Raw genomic sequence first — 19,812 nt, forward strand, 5'->3', positions numbered from 1 at the left:
GCATTTTGCTCAGTGAATGCAATGAGGTACAAGTAAAGTACAGAGCCCGGGACAGGCAGGGTGCCACTGGAGAACCAATAACAGTCTCATCCTGGAGGAGGCAAAAGCAATGCCCAATATTTCTCTTTAGTTTGATTAGCAGAGAGGGAGAGACGGGTGCCCCACACGGCCCATATATTTTCATTAAAAAGTATGGCTCAGATGTCCCCAGAGACACCTAAGGCAGCGAGGCACTTAAGCCCCATTCAACAGGAGGGCACCCAAGTCCCTCAGGCTACTTAGCAGATGACAGCCCATCGCACTTCTGATCCTTCCTGCTCCCGGTGAGTTTAATTTGGCAGCGCAGAGAAGTTTAGTGATTTGCTCAGATCACACAACCTTTGTTCAAGATCTGTCAGTAGCAGGGCTGGGGGTAGAACTGTCTGATTCCCTGGTGTGGACCCCTGATCTAATTTTGGAGGGTTTATAGGGTTGGGTAAAATATAATCTGTCTACTATGTCTGCTCATAGAAATAATAATGGAAGCAGTATTGAAGCGGTAACTGCAAGCAGGAGAGCACACGTAACTGGGTTCCTAGGCTTTGTTAGAATAAAAAGGCCCGGTGTAAAAAGCTTGATTTTAGTCAGCCACAGGCTGAATTTTAAGTGAAGTTAATGCAGGTCTGAGGACTGAACCCTAGGTCATGAATGATACCTTCTTATTAGATGTAGCAAACGAGTGACCACAGAAGCACAGGTACACCGCAAGTTGCCCAAGTAAGAGGAAGTTTGGGGGATTTTCTGCAATGTCTTGTACCGTAGTAACTAGGCAGTTAAACCACAGTGATGCAGATGGTCTATTAAGAAATGGATTGACTCATATTGCTTAGGTCAGTGATCGGAAGTATAATTATGGACACCCAGATTATCACATATGGATAATAGGCAGGTGTTAACTTTATTATAGTCACAGAAGAGCATCAAAAAGGGTTCTGTTTCTCAATGGTTACATAAAGAATGGGTATAAAAGACGTAACTTAGTTCCCTAAATTCTGGGTACATTGGATTCTCGAGATGCTGTAAACTAAATCAGTACCAACACTCTGATGTGCTCCACTGACTGGTCCTCCTAGCTTTGTTTCTAATGTCTCCAAAGGTTGTAAGTATGCATAATGCAAGCCTGTATGTATGAACAATGTAGGAAACACTTCACTGTAGTTATCTGATTCATATACTTATGTATATAAATTTTTCTGTGATTTCAATAGTTGTCTATATTAGCTAAATCTCATCGCGTTGCTGGGTGCTTCACCAGTTTCATCTTTTTAATTAACGCTAAGTAGCCACCTGAATAAAGAACCTGCTGTTTGTGACAAGTGCATGTTGCACCCCAATAAGCAATTTTATAATTGCAATAATCAGTCAGGCTACACTGGACAACACTCTCTCCACGCTTAAAGACGCTTTTCTAAATCGCAACCAAACTCCCGCACACTTGGCTCTGCAGAACTGGATTGGAAATTTTATGAGAACAGGTTTTTGCATAGTGTTTTGGGACTTCCCCTTCTAGTCTAACTCAAATTTGGGAAGCACAGAGATGCAGACGATGATGAAGCTGAGTGCACGTGTGCGAATTGCAGGGAAAGGCTTGGACGTTTTGATTTTGCATGAGGTCTTTTGATGGGGCTTATTTTACAAAGTCGGCTTGCCTGTCACTAGTATTTCTGATGGCTCTGGTTGGGATTTATTGGTAGACTAGTGTGAGAATTCTGCCTTCTTCCCCCTCTGAGCTCTACCCTGTCTCAGGTAATTCATCTGAGCCTCATTCACCCTTCTGTCTGTCATGCCAATTTCACTCTTCCTCTATGTATAAATCTGCACTTAAGGCTCTGTTGTTATATTGATCCCCAGCTAGTCTCTATACGTGTATAACACTGATAGGGATTTAGGGCCCTTTGCTTGGGGATATGTGGCCTGGAAAGCAATGGACCAGCTGAGTTCTGGTGTGGGGAGGTCTGACCAGATGATCTAATCGTGCCAAGGGTGGCTCTGGGGTTCTCTCTGCCTGCTGCAAAGAATTGCTGCACAGTGACTGCCTCTGTTAATGGGGTGAAATTCTCTCGCCTCTGATGTGCAGAATGATCTAATGGCCCCTTCTCGCCTTAAACTCTATGAATCCATGTAGCCGTGCAGGAAAAGGGGGTGATTTGGGGGTGAACCATGGCTGACTATTGGTATGACCATTGGTCCTGTGAACTATGGAGATCTGCTGGCCAAAACACCCACAGAGAAGGGATATAGAGGTTGGCAGATGGCAGTACCACCGGGAGGAGAGTGCCTTGTGGAGATGCTTCGGGTCTCTCTTCTGTGCCCCAACTCTGGGTTTGAGAGGGGAGGGGGGAGAGATTCTGTCTTTTCCCCAGCCTCTGCAAAAAACCTGATTGTTTGGGCTTTCCACAGCAGCCGAGGCTGCTTGGCCCTTCGCGGTCGAGAGCAATCTTCCAGGGCCCGGAGGAGAGAGCAGGAGAGGAGAGGGGAATGGATCTGCTCCAGCTCTAGTGAGGGTAGAAGGAGAACTGTCCTAACAGTGGGTGATCTCTCTCTGCAGGACTGGCAGCAGGGTGATTAGCTGGCTGGTGCAGGGATTTGGGAAAATGATCCCGCAGCCGGAAAACATGAACAAGCTTGAGGTGAGTGCAGCAAAGACAAAGAAGAGACGTAGTCACGGCAGCACAAGAGAAACACCAATACACGTCATGAGCGCACACATCCCAATGTGTAATGACGAGCCCCACTTTTCCATAGGCTTACAGGTGTACACACACACATACACACACGCAATGGCTTCCCTCACCCCTTCTTCCCCACAGGTCCCTGCAGGATGGTCACTAGCCCCCTCCTTGTCTGAGATTACTGAAACACAGAGGAGGAAGATGGAAGGACTAGGGATTACCATTGTCTGAGGCCCCTTGTAATTACAGGAGTTTGCCCACCTGATCTTAATGAACATTCTATGCTCAGTGACAAGCAAGGAAGGCCCTGGCCATATGGCCGTGGGGAAAATTGCTTCCCTGTGCCAGATTTGATGCAGGCAAAACTCCCCAGGGGAGCAGAAATCCGTGTTAAGCATCTGCTCCATGCACTCATCTGGCTGCTGTTGTTATTTTTTCTGGAATCCCCACAAGGTGGAATCTACCAGCGCCTATGGAGAATTCCAAACACAGATCAACCTCAGAAGAAAAGAATGCCAGCATTGTCGATTTCTCCTGTAACTACTTAGTTCAAATAGATCTTTATTCCAGCCTGTGTGATCCTTTTTGGGTACTTATGCACTATAATAAGACAATATGATCCATATAGCCTCCTGTTCTCCAGACCCCAGCAGTGGTCCCCAAACTTTTGAGGGTCGCGCCCCCCCTTTACCCCTGTTCGTGCCCCCCTGCCTCCCTCGGAGCTGGGCCAGGAGCAGGGTTGCGGCTTGGGTGGGGGAGCATGCCCCACAGTTTGGGGTCCTCTGCTGAATAGGCTCAAGCATCAGCCTATGTTGTCATAGAAAGACCCCTGCTAATGACGACAATAATACCTAGCACGTCACATCAGAAGATCTCAAAGCACTTTACAAAGAAGGTCAGTATCATTACCCCCGTTTTGCGTATGGGGAAACTGAAGCACTGATAGATGAAGTGAGTTGACCAAGGTCACCCGGCAGGCCAGTGGCAGAGCCAGAAATAGCATGCAGGCTCCTGCTTCCCAGTCGTGTGCTCTATCTGCTAGGCCGTTAATGTTGATATTTTGATCAGTTTAGTAACTTCTTTGTACGGTCTCCAGAATTTGTAAAGTTACTTAAAATAATTTTCTTGAGACCCCCCACTCCTTCTTTGTTGTTTTAAGACATTGGGATAACAGGAACTGCTCAACTTGTAGCATGGGACAGCTCCCTGTATCGCTCTGCCAGACAACTGTGTCATCAAGAGATGCTGTATTCCGTGCGTGGTAGCCCATGCACACACAGACACATACACAAGTCCTCTGACCTTCAGGAGTGATGGTATCCTCTCGATCTCAAGCACACTCCACCCTCAGTTTTCCCACGGTGACTCTTTCTTAAAACCATGATTTTGCAATTTGGGGAAAGCGGCTTTCTAGAGGGGTTGTTACTTATTGACCCATCTTTTTCTAAATCGTTACCTTAGTTTCATGCTACTGAAAAGTGAGGTCTGGGAAACATGCCTTGCAAGTGGACACTTATGGAGTTCAAGCTAGTTAGTTTTCAAAAAGAAGGTTAAGAAGCGTCTCGATTTCGGTTTGTAAGTAGCTACATGGGGAAAAGCCATCTGATATTAGGGGGACCTTTGAATTAGTAGGCAAAAGAATAGCCAGATCCACTGGCTGGAAATGAAGTTAGAAAAATTCAAACTGGAAATCATAGCATCATAGAATCATAGAATATCAGGGTTGGAAGGGAGCTCAGGAGGTCATCTAGTCCAACCCCCTGCTTAAAGCAGGACCAATCCCAGCAAATTCATCCCAGCCAGGGCTTTGTCAAGCCTGATCTTAAAAACCTCAAAGGAAGGAGATTCCACCACCTCCCTAGGTAACGCATTCCAGTGCTTCACCACCCTCCTAGTGAAAATTTTTTTCCTAATATCCAACCTAAACCTCCCCCACTGCAACTTGAGACCATTACTCCTTGTTCTGTCATCTGCTACCACTGAGAACAGTCTAGATCCATCCTCTTTGGAACCCTCTTTCAGGTAGTTGAAAGCAGCTATCAAATCCCCCCTCATTCTTCTCTTCCGCAGACTAAACAATCCCAGTTTCCTCAGCCTCTCCTCATAAGTCATGTGTTCCAGACGCCTAATCATTTTTGTTGCCCTCCGCTGGACGCTTTCCAATTTTTCCACATCCTTCTTGTAGTGTGGGGCCCAAAACTGGACACAGTACTCCAGATGAGGCCTCACCAATGTCGAATAGAGGGGAACGATCACGTCCCTCGATCTGCTGGCAATGCCCCTACTTATACATCCCAAAATGCCATTGGCCTTCTTGGCAACAAGGGCACACTGTTGACTCATATCCAGCTTCTCATCCACTGTAACCCCTAGGTCCTTTTCTGCAGAACTGCTGCCGAGCCATTCGGTCCCTAGTCTGTAGCGGTGCATGGGATTCTTCCATCCTAAGTGCAGGACTCTGCACTTGTCCTTGTTGAACCTCATCAGATTTCTTTTGGCCCAATCCTCCAATTTGTCTAGAGCCCTCTGTATCCTATCCCTACCCTCCAGCGTATCTACCTCTCCTCCCAGTTTAGTGTCACCTGCAAACTTGCTGAGGGTGCAATCCACACCATCCTCCAGATCATTAATGAAGATATTGAGCAAAACCGGCTCCAGGACCGACCCTTGAGGCACTCCGCTTGATACCGGCTGCCAACTAGACATGGAGCCATTGATCACTACCCGTTGAGCCCGACAATCTAGCCAGCTTTCTGTCCACCTTATAGTCCATTCATCCAGCCCACACTTCTTTAACTTGCTGGCAAGAATACTGTGGGAGACCATGTCAAAAGCTTTGCTAATCTATCTATTATTCTATGATTCTATGAGTGATACAACTTTTTAACAGAGGGGGTAATTAACCATTGGGACTGCTAGACATGGTATGTGGCACAATGCACCATTGCTTGGAGCCCTTAAATCCAGACTGGGTCTTATTCTGAAAGATGCTGCAGCTTGGCTACAAGTTATTGGGCTCAACAGCGTTCACTTAGCAATAAGGCAGTGCAATTCCCTGTACTGCCGGAATGGCTGGATGGAATTTTCTGGTCTGTATTCTGCAGGAGCTCAGACAAGAGGATCTTAGTGGCCCCTTCTGGCCTTCTGTGCAAAATCTCCATTTAACAGCACTGGAGACTGGAGTCCTCTGCTTGTCTCCAGAACAGTGCAACATAAGTAGCAGATATGCACGTCTCCAATCCTGAAGCCAAGGGACTGCTTCTAGGGGAGAGAGGGCAATTCAGTCTTTGGAGCTCATTCAGTCTGTGATCTTTCTGTTGAAACTGTCAAAAAAGGGGGCATTGGAGAGACAAGGTGGAAGAGGGAATATCTTTTATTGGACCAAATTCTGCTTTCGAGCTTACACAGAGCTCTTCTTCAGATCTGGGAAACGTACTCAGAGCTTCACAGCTAAATACAAGGTGGAACAGATTGTTTAGCACAAGGAGTTAACACTACAAGAAGGATGTGGAAAAATTGGAAAGAGTCCAGAGGAGGGCAACAAAAATGATTAGGGGGCTGGAGCACATGACTTATGAGGAGAGGCTGAGGGAACTGGGATTGTTTAGTCTGCGGAAGAGAAGAATGAGGGGGGATTTGATAGCTGCTTTCAACTACCTCAAAGGGGGTTCCAAAGAGGATGGATCTAGACTGTTCTCAGTGGTGGCAGATGATAGAACAAGGAGTAAAGGTCTCCAGTTGCAGTGGGGGAGGTTTAGGTTGGATATTAGGAAAACCTTTTTCACTAGGAGGATGGTGAAGCACTGGAATGCGTTACCTAGGGAGGTGGTGGAATCTCCTTAGAGGTTTTTAAGGTCAGTCTTGACATAGCCCTGGCTGGGATGATTTAGTTGGGGATTGGTTCTGCTTTGAGCAGGGGGTTGGACTAGATGACCTCCTGAGCTCCCTTCCAACCCTGATATTCTATGATTCTATGAACACATTTCAAGGGACCACTCACGGTGAAGTGGCCCATTAACACCCCTCCAGTCATAGTCACCATCAAGGCTATAACAATGCTGCGGACAATAAAGGGGCCAGTTAGTACCACCTGTGATATGGACACTTTTCCCCTAGCACTAGACGGAGCCCCCCAGCCCATTTCGTATGAGCCTCCAGACAGCTTTCAGGTGATCCTGGCTTCCAGTTACTATTGATTTGGTCCATATGTGAACTCGTGAACTAGGGGTGAAAATCTCCATTAGCAACTCCCCGTGTCACTCCAGCCTCCATTTTGCTAATTTTCAGAATTGCTGGAGCAAGCATATTATTCGCCTTGCCTGGAGTGCCCTATACGTCGGGTGAAGGATGAGCTCTTAAAATAAAGATTCCCATTCCACCCGTCTCTAGAAATGAAAAATGAGAAGGTAAATACAGTAAACACAAGACGCAACAGCAGGATTGTCTCATACATACTGGTTTCCATGAGGCATCTATGGGGCTTAATACACATACGTTGACTTTTTAACGGCTCAGACACTGTAAACGTTGTTACGGCTGTTTATGGGCTGGTCCTCACTAGAAAATTAGGTCATATAAGAACATGAGCTTGAGGAAGCATGTTAACTAACACGATAGTAAAACAATTTTGAGTCCGTGCAGACAGAAACAAGTTGTGTTTAACATTGTGTCAGCTGGTTGTGGTTAGCCCTTGGTTCTAGCAGGTGTTACTCACAATGTTAAGTATCGTGATTCCTGTAACCTGGACTACTTAACGGTGTTTAACATTCTGTTTGTTGGCACAACTCCTCAAGGGCATGGTTTGACATGACTTAATTTTCTAGTGAAGACCATTCCATATGGAAATTTTCCTCCACCCCTACTTGTTTTCCAGTTTTACAAATTAAACAGTAAAACTCTGCATTAAAAGAGCACCTAGCATCTGACCCATAGTGATGAAGGTTGGGACATTCGGAGTTAAACAATCCCCAGCAAGCTAAAGGCAGCAGAAGACTTAAGTGTGGTGATACAGTGTGGTTTGTACAGGGACACACTGTCCTGCAAACCACTTTGTTCTTGGGTAATCTGCGGTCAGTTAAGGTCAGTGACAGTTGTAGTTCTGACTTTCCAGTAATAATGCCTGTAATGATATTCTTAAATACCCAAGCAGTGGAAATCATCTGGGCTAATTCTGAATGGAGTTGTACCTCAAGAAGAGATCTCTTGCGAAGAAAATGAACCCATTTTTCTTTGATACTTTATCTGATCCAACTGGGGGTATTTTCCTGCTTGTTTTTATGCCTGCCCAGCCGATCCAGGACCAAACATTGACCTGACAGGAGAGGAGAAAAAATTATTTTCAGCATACACACAAGCTTGAGGATCAAAAATAAACAGATTTCTATTGACAGGCAGGATTCTCTTGCGGAAGCATCTTTAGCCCAAGCAGGGTATGTTAACTTAAAAGTGAGCAAGAAGCACTGCCCTTTAGGTCAGGTCAGTGAAAGATCAAAGGGAAAAGCGTGCTTCTGATTTCCCTGTGCTCGCTCTATCTAGACACAAACCCCTCGGGAGGGAAACCTGATGATCTTCTATTGAGAGCATCTAGAAAAGAAAACAAACAACGTTTTATTTTATACCCCAGTAGGTGACAGCCTGATTCTGCTTTCAGTTACATGAGTGTATGTAGGAATCACTCCCCTGAAATCATTACATGGGTGTAAAACCTGAATCGCTCCACTGAAATCATTACATGAAATGAATTACATGGGTATAAACCCTATGTGAGATCAGAATCGGCCCTATGAATCTTGACTGAAATATTCCTACTGGTGCTACCACCAATTCCCCTAGTGTAGACAGGACCATGAAGTCTAAGCTTAGCTCTCAAGTACGCAGAAAGTTTCGTTTTGATTGCTCCTTGGGATCTGCAGGGTGTTACAGTCTTCAGGGGCTGCTTTTTAAAATTTAAAACGAATTAACAAAAAAAGATAGTGGAGATACGTTTTGCCAACTTTTATTTCCCCCAGAGGGGTATTGATACTGGGAAGGGTAACATGGCAAAGTAGAACTGAGCTGTCAGATAAACCAGAGTTGTACATTTGCCTGGGAAGTAGCAGGAGCCAAGGAAATCACTCCTTCATTTCTGTTAATTTTATAAATGCTGGTTACTGTTTTTCTGCCGGGCATCTCTGCTGTCAGGCCAAGGCATGCGAAAACGAACGCAGATGGGAGGCAGAGGTGTTGCGATTAGCTGCATTGTCACTTTAATTCAGACGTCGGCATGTCAGTGTATTCCATATGTGTTTGTATGACAGGATGTAAAGGAGGGGAAATCTGAAGAGGCAGCCGTAAGAGAAGGTGAGTGATTTTTGCTGGGGTGAATGGGGTGCCCGACTGTAGAAGTTTCAGGAATGGAAACTTCATAGTCTGCTATAGCCAAGTCTCTTTCCAAGATCTTACTGCACTGGTTTCCCTCGGTATCCTGCTTTCATAGCCTTGGAGTTGCAGGCAGTGAAAGGAAGTAGATTACTTGTACTTGTGCTGGCTAGGGACTGCTGCTGTCAAAACCGGGTGCATATGGCAATCCTAGGCCAGTACGCATCCGAGCACTCATGGGAAATTTGTACTGGCACACGGAGTTAGTAATCTTCCTAGTTCTCGAAGAAATCCTGTACTGATACGTTGGCAGCAGAGCGAAGGTATCTGGGGCATTCTTTGCTATAAATGTTTATAAAACTAGATTAAAGGGCCGAGTCTTATCCCTTAGTGCTCCACAGAACCTCAGTTTTCATTTCACCTTCTGAAACTTCCCCTTGTGCGCTTTAAAATGTTGATGCCATTTAGACTCTGTGCTGTATTCATTTTTGAGCACAAACCAAACCATGTGGTGCTGGTTAGTTTCAGAGACCAATGACTGAAAATACAGAATGAAGCTTCCCCTCCGTCCGTTCTTCTCCTGCTGCTGATGGTTTTAACAGGGTTTAGAGTTCAAAATGCTGGTGATCATTTGGGATGAGGCAGCTACGTGACGGAGAGCGGTGCTGATACTGTGTTTTGGTTGTCAGATTGTAAGCGCTTCAGCACAGCGACTGCCTTTAAGTCCTGGGTTTGTCCAGTGGCTAGCACAGCAGGGCCCTGATCCATGATTTGGGCCCCAGGTGCCACTACAATACAAATCAACGAGCAGGTGGCCGCTCTTACAAGTCCTACAGCATGAAGCTCTCCCCTGTGCAGCGGGGCTGGCACACGCTGTGGGTGCAATATCTAAATCCCACTTATGCCCTCAAAATGGACCTCGTTCTGACCTGGGGCTGGGTGCTGAGCTGCGGTAGACGGATGTGGCTCCAGTGATGTTCATTGGGTCTGGCCTTCTGCACAAGGGTGGATTTCACCTACATGGCTTAAGCCTTAAAGGCCTTCACTGTTTACAATGAAACTCACGATGTCGCTTCTTTCTCGCTGTGAACAATCCCAAGCAGAAAGGAAAGTGAGTAAGACCAGGACAGCACTAAAGGGAAGCTCTCAAGCAAGTCACAGCGTATCGGGAACCTCACAGCGGGCATCTACAGACAGCCTGGTGGGACTCGGCACATCTCTCTTTCCTCAGACGCTGGGGGGCGACGGTGGCAGGTAGTGCAGCCTGAATCCTTCTGAAATGTTCCACTGTCGCCTTGGGACGGTCCTTGGTGTCTTAGGTATTTGGGTTCCCGAACACTTTGATCCGCTGGCCCTTTCCATTGCTGCCCCGTGTGCATCCCCCCGTGTTTGCCTGGTGGAACTTTCATTCTAATGGCGGGAACCCAAGAACATGCCGAGTGCGTCTAGCCACCTCTGGCACCTTATCACTGGTTGATTGATTGAATTAATTGGTGCAGAGCAATATGCAGAGGGTGGACACAGATATAGGGTAAATTCGCTTCTTGCATTGCGGGCCCTTTGTGGTGCTAAGTCTGCCCTGGCTCAAGCTGCATGCAAACCCCCCCGATGAAGAAAGCAAGGGCTGTAACAGGAGTTTAACAGGAGTTTCTGACTGGCAGGGTGTTCGAGTGGTTTGTTCAGGGAATGGAGAAGGTGATTCCACAGCCTCTGGCCAGAGTGAAGCAAGATGCTCAGGTACGTGGTTACGGTGGGGATGATAAAGAGACTAAACTAATGATTGGGGATGGGTGGGGCTCTCCCATGATGATGTGTTAACATTGGGCTGGCCAGGTGGGGTCTCTTCTGCACAAAGTCGCATCAATACCCATGGAGGTCAAATACTGTGGTAGGATGTCGTAGAAGTTAGGCTAATTCTATCACCACTAGCAACATTCTGATGTGCAGTGTGACATTTCACACCATGGTCACCTGCAGGGATCAGGAGGAAATATTCCCACACCCCCATGCGCAGTGTTTCCAAACTGTGTATGATAGCTCGGTTTTCCCTTCCTTCCTCTAAAACCTCAGGTGTTGGTCTCTGCGGAAGGAAAGTTGCTGAATTAGCTAGACCAATGCTCTGAGCTGGTCTGACAGTTCCTCTCATGTTCCCATATCACCAACACTTGAAAGGTCTGATCCTGCTCCCACTGAAATCAATGAAGCTCAAATATAAAGTAAGGAAGAACTTACAGGGACTGAAAATGAAGTTCCTCCTTTCATTACTTCAGAACCAAAGAACCAACCAGGCCAGCCCTGGAAGTTCTTCCTCCAAGCAAGCCAAGTAGCCATGGATGTTCCAGTGGCAGTGACCGGGTTAAAAAAACCAGACCCAACCCATTTTTCATACTCCGATTGATTGGATTCCGTTAGATATAAGCCATGGGCTGGTCAGCACAGCATCGCTCATCCGTACTTTGCGACATCTAGTAATCCCCACCCCACGTCCTCTTTCCGAGCTCCGACATGTTCAGCGGGGCTCTCCTCTGTTCTACTGACTTGCTGTGAAAGGGCCACATGTTCAGTCTGTTCTGGGAGGTTCCCCACAGGTATTTCCCAGGTTTCCTGTAGCACCCCTTGCTCTCCAGCTCAGATGTGCCGTGCAGGGCTTCATGCTATTTTTGTTAATATTTAAATACATTGTACAACAAAGTTGCACAAAACCCAAATCCTCCAGGATACCCTTCGGGCTGCGTTATGCTCACCATTGTGTGAGTTTAGAGGGACAATATCTCCCAGAGCTCCAGGGAACACAGCTCCTGCTGGTTCAGCCTGTACTCTCCTGGACATCCCAGCAGCTCTGATGCCAGTGCAGAGGGCACGTGGAACCATAGTACACGCTGGTGTAACCGTGAGCAGCATTTGGCCTAATATTTGTTTTCCATTTTGGTCCAAGAAAGCTAGAGGCTGCCACCTGATGTTCTGTGCCTGGATCTGAGCAGAGCGGACGAAAGATTTCATGCTTCTGTCATTGCTCTGACCCCCTTACCCTCCCCAGCCAGACCTCTCAGTCAGCCGGGGAAGAGCCATCCCACGTTTTTTGCTTAGCCCTTAGTGCCTTAAAAGAGATCCCCATGCAGCATTGTTTGCCTTGATAAATTGGGCTGATTTTTAAGAACGGTGCTGTAGTCATTGATCTAAATCTGGCAATGCTGGCTGTCCTCTGCCTTAGAGGAGGAAGACCTGTTAAGGGACTAGCCCTGGGGACTGCAGCAAAACCTGTGTGGTTAAGCTATCTGTGCCAATACTTAGCAATCTTGCCCAGACCAAGCAGTGAGCAAGCCGTAATAATAAAATGTACAAACTGTGGGCCAAGGACTTTCAGTTGCTCCACAGCAACCTCACTGAGAGAAGAATTTGGCCCTCTCTTGTCAAGTATCGGAATAACTCACTTTGCCCGACATTGAAATGCAGTCACCTTTGGGGTGAGACAACAGCTGTTTAACAGCACACAGCTGGTAGTATAGAGAAGTTTAACGAGGAGAGAGAAAAATACTGTATCTAATGGAAATTGCCTGGGGAATTTAGATAGGTAGAATGGACACATTTGGCCAGGACGCTGGGGTTGACCCTGACAGTCTTACAAAAAGTGCAATGGTATTTTTAACAGCCACAGATAGGACCTTTTTTTTATATTTCATGCAAAAGGCTTTTAACAGCACAGCATCACTTGCTGGGGTACTGGTTTGGGTTTGACTCAAAGGAGAAGGCTGCCATCTACTGAATTGCCAGAGGGGAAGAGTGTTAACACCGAGAGAGAAAGCAAGAGAGAGGCTATAGTCAAAAATAGTTAACAATAATTAATATTTTACTGTTTCCTTTTTTCTTCATAGGCTGCAGAAGTTGGAACCTTGTGCCCAGTGGAAGAGAGTAAGTAACCAATTCCTCTCGTTACACAGTTTCAGTTGACAAGTATTATTGGCCTTTATTGATAAAACCTGATTCAGAAAGAGGGGCTGCAGCTTCGGTATAGAGACATCCCCGGGTAGGTCTGGGGTGGGTTCCACGCTGCAGAGGTTCTGAAAGTGTTTAGAGAAGCTGGGGGAACAATATTGTTAAAATGTCAATGTTGCATTTTTGAGATGGTTTTGACCTGCAGTACATTCGTGGTAAATTTCAATCTGTGCAGAGTAGATTTGGGATGCTTGTTTGATTCTCAGAGCCTTTTCTTTGGTCTGGATCTCGGTGTGAAAGGCAGTCCTATTCTGGGGGTAAATTCTCCAAATATGAAGAACATCCCAAACTGGGGAGTGAGTCTGTCACTGTCAGACGATCTTTAAGCAGAATTTATATGAGCCACTTTGAGGTGCACCCTTGGGCAATGCCAGAGGACATTTTGCCGACCTTTGGAGGTGGTTGGAATTTGGAACAAATATACATTCTAAACCCCTCCAAAGCTTCCTCTTTACGTTAACATGTGAGCCTAGACCTGATGCTCTACGGCATGTCCTTGGGGCTTGAGGGGTCTAGAAGGAAAATCCCTCTGCACGGGTATGGCGAAAGTAACTCTTGCAACAGGTGACACATTTGGGCCCCTGGTGAGACAGACAGGCAAGGCACTTTGCCCCAGCTACTACCCTCTCCCACCATTGAATAGCACAGCACAACTTTGCAGTTAAAAAATGAGATGATCTCTACCTTGGCTAAGTACAGCTCATCCTGCATTATGAAACCATGCTATGATGTTGTGTGATAATGTAAGCTATATGTTACATGGCAACACTGAAGGCCGGCATACAGGAAAATGCGACACTTTTGTCATAGTTGATTAGTTGTCATCATTGACAGTTTGGTTGTTTTGTTTTTTTTAAACTCGCTTCCATGCAATGTGTTGGGATGTTTCCCCAAATTGGGAATTTGGAGTAATAAGGCAGGAGTTGGGTCCCCTCCCCTCCCCTCCACGAAATCTGGATTTTTCTGCCCAATTTAGTGTTGGAATGTATGACTTTTGTGGCTCTTATATTCAGCAAGTGAAACAGGGTATGCAAGTAGTAGCAGGATGTATTTGTTAGGTGGAATATATAGCTATCATCATCTCGACTTCACTTAAACATCAGAGGATTTTGCGGGACTCCTGAGAGTGTTTTTCTTTGTGGGCTTTTATAGAAATCTCTATTCTAGGCTTTCCTGAAACAGGACATAAAATCATTAAAATAAAAGCATTCAAGGTTGAATGATGTCATCTGCTTGAATTACTTGAGAATTCTTCTCTGGCTCTTTGGGGAGTTGGATGGGCAGGTTTCAAAGATGCACTGCACAACTGACCAGGAGGTGAAAGGGCTTGAGGATACCCCACAGGGAGGAATAGCCAAGTGCTCCTTCCTGGGTTCCAAGGGGTTTTTTTGCATTTGGGTGGTGGCAGTGTTTACCAAGCCAAGGTAAGAAAGAAGCTATAACCTTGAGAGTTTAATACAATCCTAGAGTGGCCAGTATTAATTTTTAAAATCCTTGCAGGCCCCCACTTCCTGCACTTGAGGTGCCAGAGTGGGGATTCAGCCTTGACAATCACAAAGCTTATAATCTACTGAGTGTGTTCATCCTATTTGTATGAATGTATCATTCTTGTATCTGAAACTAGGAATATGAAGCATAACTCTGAGGTCCTATTGTAATTATGCAACGTGTGGGCCATTAATGGTGGTTTAGTATCTTGATGGCTCCCATTGACTCGAACAATTGACTGTAGATGGCTCTGTTTCCTTGTAAGCCTTTCGGTATACATGTGTGTCAGCGAGTGGGTAATGAAGTCTCACAGGACATGTGAACATGTCACATGATACTGGAATCCATCTTAAACCTGGTGCTTTTCCATTTAGAAGGGAACCCAGAGAGAGACAAAGGATTCCCGCCTTGTGCCAAAGCTATAAAAGGGGGTGGAACAGAACAAAGGGGGCTGCCAGTCATGAGAAATCCCCTAGTTACCACCTGATCTGGGAACTAACAAGGATTGTACCAGGGGAAAGGATTGGGCCCAGACTAGGAAGGAGTCTAGTCTGTGAAAGAAGCTTATTGGAACATCTCTATGGGTGAGATTTACCTGTATTCAGTTTCTTAATGTATTAGGCTTAGACTGGCGTGTTTTGTTTTATTTTACTTGGTAACTTACTTTGTTCCATCTGTTATTACTTGGAACCACTTAAATCCTACTTTTTATACTTAATAAAATCACTTTTGTTTATTATTTGACCCAGAGTAAGTGATTAATACTTGGGGGAGCAAACAGCTGTGCATATCTCTCTATCAGTGTTATAGAGGGCAGACAATTTATGAGTTTACCCTGTATAAGCTTTATACAGAGTAAAACAGATTTGTTTGGGGTTTGGATCCCATTGGGAGCTGGGTGTCTGGATGCTGGAGACAGGAGTACTTGCTGAGCTGTTTTCAGTTAAGTCTGCAGCTTTGGGGGCTTGGTTCAGACCCTGGGTCTGTGTTGCAGCTGGCTAGCATGTCAGGCTCAACAAGACAGGGATCTGAAGTCCCAAACTGGCAGAGAAAACAGGCTCAGAGGTAATCTCAGCACATCAGGTGACAGTTCCAAGGGGGTCTCTGTGACCGAACCTGTCACACTTACTTTCAGGGTGAATTTCACAAGGCTGATACTCCACTTAAGTCCCTCTGAAGCCCTATTTTAAGTGGAATTTAAGTGGAGTAGCAGCCCTGTGCTAGCTGTGTGCATAGGGTAGAATTTCACCCTCCATGCATGACTGGTGTTGTCAGATGTTTGGCTGCGTGCGTGTTCTCCTGGGTGTTCTCCTGTGTGCTGTCCCAGCTCTGCGCAGACAGCTGCCACAGCAGACCTTAAGCGAACCACCCAATACATTCACAGACTTGGTTCGTAGCGAAGACACTTGGTCAGGTTCATTGCTGATGAAGCACGGTGCTAATGCCCTTGCTCAGTGGTTACAGGTACACTAACACATGTATGCCCGTGACAATGGACTGGGTCAGTTAGTGGTGGGACTTTCCACTATCCCCTAGGCCAGACAAAGACACTTCCTCTGAGGTGCATCTTTTTACAGCAATACAAAAGTTACGTATCATCCTTGACATATTAGGGTGCCAACCTCTAACGTATTAGGGCACCACCCATTGCCTCGTACCTGTAGGTGCAATCAAAACACCTCTATTCATCATGCGGTCATCCTGACCTTATCCTTAAGATGGGTCAGCATGTTCCTGTTATCTTTGGGGAATGTGTTTATTGGGGTGTTCTGGTACCACCTTTCTGGAATGTGCTTGCATGAGTGTTTTGTGCCTAGCACCTCTTAGGAACATATGTTTTTGCAATATCAACCCTATGCTTGCCGAATTCTGTGAGCAGGGCCTGCCTCTTGCTCACAACTTAACTTTGCTTCATATCAGCAAGATTTTAAATACCTTAGCCCAGGCCTCAGGCCTCATACCAGGCATCTAATATAAGGCCTTATGTTTCAGGCCCTCTTCTTACTACAACTGGTTTAAGTGAAATCTCTGATTTGGTGTGTTGTGGCATTTTAAATCGTTTTATGCGACAAATGCAGGCAGTGACTGGATAGAATGACTGATCTGCTCCCAATCCAAACAGCCAGCACCTTTATTAATGTAATCCTTCTTCTCCTTTTGTTTCAGGGGGGGAAGGGGCTTAGGGCCTCTGAAACAAATGGAAAATGAAGACCTTGGAGAACCGCCTCCATCACAGGATTTAGACATGTGACTGACTGCCTCTTTGATGAAGGGGAGAGGAGGTTCTTCCTTTCCTTTTCTGCTCCTAGAGACAATCTGACTCTGATCACCTCCAATACTCATTCTTTTACAGTTTTCACTTGGTATCTGTGAAACTCAGAGGTGGAGCTGTGGGCGCTTCAGAACGTGGCTGGGAGTAATGGCCGTGAGGCTGTACAAATACTGCATGTGAGCACTGAAATATATCCCTCATGCACCCTTCCAAAAAGAGAGCTTCTTATTTTTCCCTCTTCCCGTCACTTCTGAAACCATAAAATGTTTTTAAAAGCCACGACATACCAAATATTTCACCCTGAGAACGCCAGCTGCAACTTGCTCACTTCTTTCAATTGAGTTCTCTTTTACAAAGACTTAGCTTGAATCAATAATTGCTTTTAACTTCTCACTGGAGACTTGTATTCTCTCTCTTCCACTACAGGGCTGTTCTGCTTTTAGCATGTGGGGGTGGTGGGGTCTGACCCAGAATAGCAAATGTTATCAGGTAAAATTCATGGCACATAGAATCATAGAAGATTGGGGTTGGAAGAAACCTCAGGAGGTCATCTAGTCCAACCCCCTGTTCAAAGCAGGACCAACCCCAACTAAATCATCCCAGCCAGGGCTTCGTCAAGCCAGACCTTAAAAACCTCAAAGGATGGAGATTCCACCACCTCCCTAGGTAATGCATTCCACGGCTTCACCACCCTCTTAGTGAAATAGTGTTTCCTAATATCCAACCTAGACCTCCTGCACTGTAACTGGAGACCCTCGCTCCTTGTTCTGTCATCTGCCACCACTGAGAACAGCTGAGCTCCATCTTCTTTGGAGCCCCCCTTCAGGTGGTTGAAGGCTTCTATCAAATCCCCCCTCACTCTTGTCTTCTGCAGACTAAACAAGCCCAGTTCCCTCAGCCTCTCCTCGTAAGTCATGTGCCCCACCCCCTAATAATTTTTGTTGCCCTCCGCGGGTCTCTCTCCAATTTGTCCACATCCTTTCTGTAGTGGGGGGCCCCAAACTAGATGCAATACTCCAGATGTGGCCTCCCCAGTGCTGAATAGAGGGGAATAATCACTTCCCTCGATCTGCTGGCAACGCTCCTACTAATGCAGCCCAATATGCCGTTAGCCTTCTTGGCAACGAGGGCACACTCATATCCAGCTTCTCTTCCACTGTAATCCCCAGGTCCTTTTCTAGAGAACTGCTGCTTAGCCAGTTGGTCCCCAGCCTGTAGCCGTGCATGGGATTCTTTTGTCTTAGGCCTGGTGCTGGCCCTCTTCACAAGGGTGAACTTAATTCAGCCTGAGTAATAGCTGACTTTTCCCTAGACAATGTCACTTTTCAGATCTAGTGTGTTGAAAAATGTCAGGGTGACTCTCTGGCAATGAAATTATTCCAAGAGGGGCCATTGTATGAAAATCTCCAGTATGCCCCCACAACGCATTCTGGGCTGGCCTGTCAAAAACCATCGGATGCCTCCTTTTCATGCCAACCTGTTGTTCCCCACTAGTTTCCTTTACAAGATAGGCAGCCTTAACAAGGAGTTACTGTCCACACAACCAAAATAATATATCCTAGCTGTGTTTTTATAATGTGCCCATCTGGTAGCTGAGTGCTCTGTGTTGCCCTGTTTTCATATACTCTAAAAACAAGAGCCGAGATTAGTAGAAAAGTGTCTTTCTTCTTCTTTGTGTTTTCATAATTGTATTTCTGTAAAAAAATTAGATAAAGACAAAGTGAAATGTGTGGTGTTAGCATGATGTCCTGTAGTGTATTACTGAGTGCACATGTGATGGAATAAAAATGGATCATAACTGTCCTTTTTCTATCTTTCTGTATTTTTTAATTTGATGCATACTTTCTTATTAAACTCATCATAGGCTCCATGTGTTTTGTGGCCAAGAGTTGTTGAATCGAGTTGTTAGTGAGACCCCATAATTACCTGCCTGTGTACTAAATGGTCTGGGTAGCGTTATCTCCTCTTCTTCATTTTCTCGCATGCATCTAAGATATGAATGGACAGCGGGGCCTGACCCAATGCTTGCTGAAGATAATGGAAAGAATCTCATTGACTGCACTGGGCTTTGGATCAGATCTGTACTCTGAGCTTTTCTCAGGAAGTTGGCCTGCTGGCCTTTCTGGACGCACGGCATGACATGACATATAGATTGATAGAACGTATGGCCAGAAGGGACCATTAGATTGTCTAGTATTATTTCCCTGCAGTGTTGGCAAATGACTAGGATGTGGAGGATAGTTCCTGTGTGCAGTGTATAATGCCATAGGGCAGGGTTAATTCAAACTTGGGGATAACTCTGACTTCAGCAGGCACTGCAGCAGAAGGGTTACACATGGAGGTGCACTGGCCCAGAAACACTTCCTGGAGGCATTCTGCTTGCTGAGAACACAGGCAGGCAGAAGGAGTCTGGAGGTACTGGACTAGGACTTGAACCAGGCAAGTGTTGTAGGAGCGCAGGGTGTGATCCCACAAGCCCCAGCCCCAGCCTGTAAACCAGAGTGGAAGGGAAGGGGGCCATGTCCCTCCACTGGGGTGAATTTCACCCAGCATGTATAAGGAGGGGATTCTGGTTGCTGTAGAGTGCAAGTGACCAAGAGCTCTCTGGGTTTTTCGCAGGAGTGGTGGGTGACATTCTGTGGCCTGCGTTGTGCAGGAGGTCAGACTAGATGATCATAATGGTCCCTTCTGACCTAAATATCTATGAATCTATGAATCTATGGGTCTTTCCCCACCATTGCATATTTTTGCAAGAACGATCAGATCATGGCCCAGAGATAAATGGGCCAGATCCTCAACTGGTGCAAATCAGTCTCGCTCCAACAAAGTCAACAGATCTGTACCAATTTACACCCGTTGAAGACCTGACCCTGGCTTATGAGTACAGAGAAAGCCATTTTTCATAGGCAGGACTGATTCTTATTTTGGCCTATCCACACCCATTATGGAACCCCTGAACTTCTTCCTTAGGGAAAACTGCACAAAAGTAAT

The 19,812-nt window shown here is 46.0% G+C and overlaps 1 protein-coding gene across 1 annotated transcript in view; it reads left to right on the forward strand.

The window, feature by feature from the left end:
• Positions 1–18,456, forward strand: part of LOC141996465 (cyclic nucleotide-gated channel beta-1-like) — a 33,399-nt gene extending 14,943 nt beyond the window's left edge. Inside the window, exons 8-13 of the mRNA XM_074968490.1 lie at positions 2,588–2,669; positions 9,008–9,050; positions 10,169–10,322; positions 10,730–10,805; positions 12,941–12,977; positions 16,716–18,456. Coding sequence (XP_074824591.1) covers positions 2,588–2,669; positions 9,008–9,050; positions 10,169–10,322; positions 10,730–10,805; positions 12,941–12,977; positions 16,716–16,732 — 409 coding nt within the window. The 3' untranslated portion in view covers positions 16,733–18,456. The remainder of the gene's footprint in view (positions 1–2,587; positions 2,670–9,007; positions 9,051–10,168; positions 10,323–10,729; positions 10,806–12,940; positions 12,978–16,715) is intronic.
• The last annotated feature ends 1,356 nt before the right edge of the window (positions 18,457–19,812 follow it).

This window comes from Natator depressus, chromosome 12 (genome assembly GCF_965152275.1).
Source record: "Natator depressus isolate rNatDep1 chromosome 12, rNatDep2.hap1, whole genome shotgun sequence".
Taxonomy (NCBI): Eukaryota; Metazoa; Chordata; order Testudines; family Cheloniidae; genus Natator; species Natator depressus.